This window comes from Babylonia areolata, chromosome 16 (assembly GCF_041734735.1).
Source record: "Babylonia areolata isolate BAREFJ2019XMU chromosome 16, ASM4173473v1, whole genome shotgun sequence".
Taxonomy (NCBI): Eukaryota; Metazoa; Mollusca; class Gastropoda; order Neogastropoda; family Buccinidae; genus Babylonia; species Babylonia areolata.
In genome coordinates, this window is record NC_134891.1 from 11,030,569 (window position 1) to 11,031,907 (window position 1,339).

The 1,339-nt window shown below is 47.3% G+C and overlaps 1 protein-coding gene across 1 annotated transcript in view; it reads right to left on the reverse strand.

Moving 5' to 3' along the window:
- LOC143290706 (uncharacterized) overlaps positions 1 to 715 on the reverse strand; it is a 3,811-nt gene extending 3,096 nt beyond the window's left edge. The window contains exon 1 of the mRNA XM_076600221.1: positions 1 to 715. This exon is cut by the window's left edge and continues 718 nt beyond it. Within this exon, the coding sequence (XP_076456336.1) occupies positions 1 to 558 (558 nt within the window). The 5' untranslated portion in view covers positions 559 to 715.
- Positions 716 to 1,339: the final 624 nt, after the last annotated feature.

The window sequence follows — 1,339 nt, forward strand, 5'->3', positions numbered from 1 at the left end:
GCCCAAGCTCTGTTGCAGCTGGCGGTGTTCAACCACATTGATGCGCTCCATCTGAAGATCTGCAACGTCAGCCTTCACCTTGTCCAGGTTCCCTGCCAGCTGCCTGTACTCCGCCTGCAGACTTGCCACTTGCGTTTGAAGTGTGTCTGACCGACTGAAGGCTGATTGGTGCGCCTGCTGAACGGCTTTGATGTTGTCCATCTCGTTCTTCAGACCCACCTGATCCTCTCTAAGAAGGCTGTGCACTTCCAGAAGCCTTCTGTGGTCCTGCTCCTGGAATGTTTTAAGGTACAGCCTCAGAATACCGATCTCGTGTTTCAAATATGCATTGTCCGTTTCAAGAGTGGCTCTGTGGTTTTTCATCGCTGAGAAGTCTTGTCTGAGCTCGCTGTGATCCTTTTGCAGGGTTTTATGGTCAGCGGACAGTTTTTCATGCAAGATTTTCTGTTCTCCCACGTCTTTTTGTAGTTGCTCAACTGTACTAACCAGGTCACTGGGAATGATTGTTGGCCTTGGTGGAGGAACAGGCCCGACATTATTTTTTGGACTGTCTCCCATCTTCACCTGTCACGCTGACGTTACACTAGTTCTGGTGATTGTGGATGATCAGTCAGCTGACTCCCCAACGTTGACGTTACACTAGTTCTGGTGATTGTGGATGATCAGTCAGCTGACTCCCCAACGTTGACGTTACACTAGTTCTGGTGATTGTGGATGATCAGTCAGCTGACTCCCCAACGTTGACGTTACACTAGTTCTGGTGATTGTGGATGATGAGTCAGTTGACTGTCCAACGTTGATGTTACACTAGTTCTGGTGAGCGTAGATGATGAGTCAGTTAATTGTCCAACGTTGATGTTACACTAGTTCTGGTGATTGTGGATGATCAGTCAGCTGACTCCCCAACGTTGACGTTACACTAGTTCTGGTGATTGTGGATGATCAGTCAGTTGACTCCCCAACGTTGACGTTACACTAGTTCTGGTGATTGTGGATGATCAGTCAGTTGACTCCCCAACGTTGACGTTATACTAGTTCTGATGGGTGTGAGTGAAGTGTCATTTGAATGTCCAACGTTGATGTTACACTAGTTCTGGTAATTGTGCGTGATGTGTCTGTTGACTGTAACACGTTGACATTACACAAGTTCTGAGTGATTCTCAAGGCCTGACTAAGCGCGTTGGGTAATGCTGCTGGTCAGGCATCTGCTTGGCAGATGTGGTGTAGCGTATATGGTTTTGTCCGAACGCAGTGACGCCTCCTTGAGCTACTGAAACTGAAACTGAGTGATTGTGAGTGATGTATCAGATGATTGTCCAAAGTTGATGTTAAAGTAGTT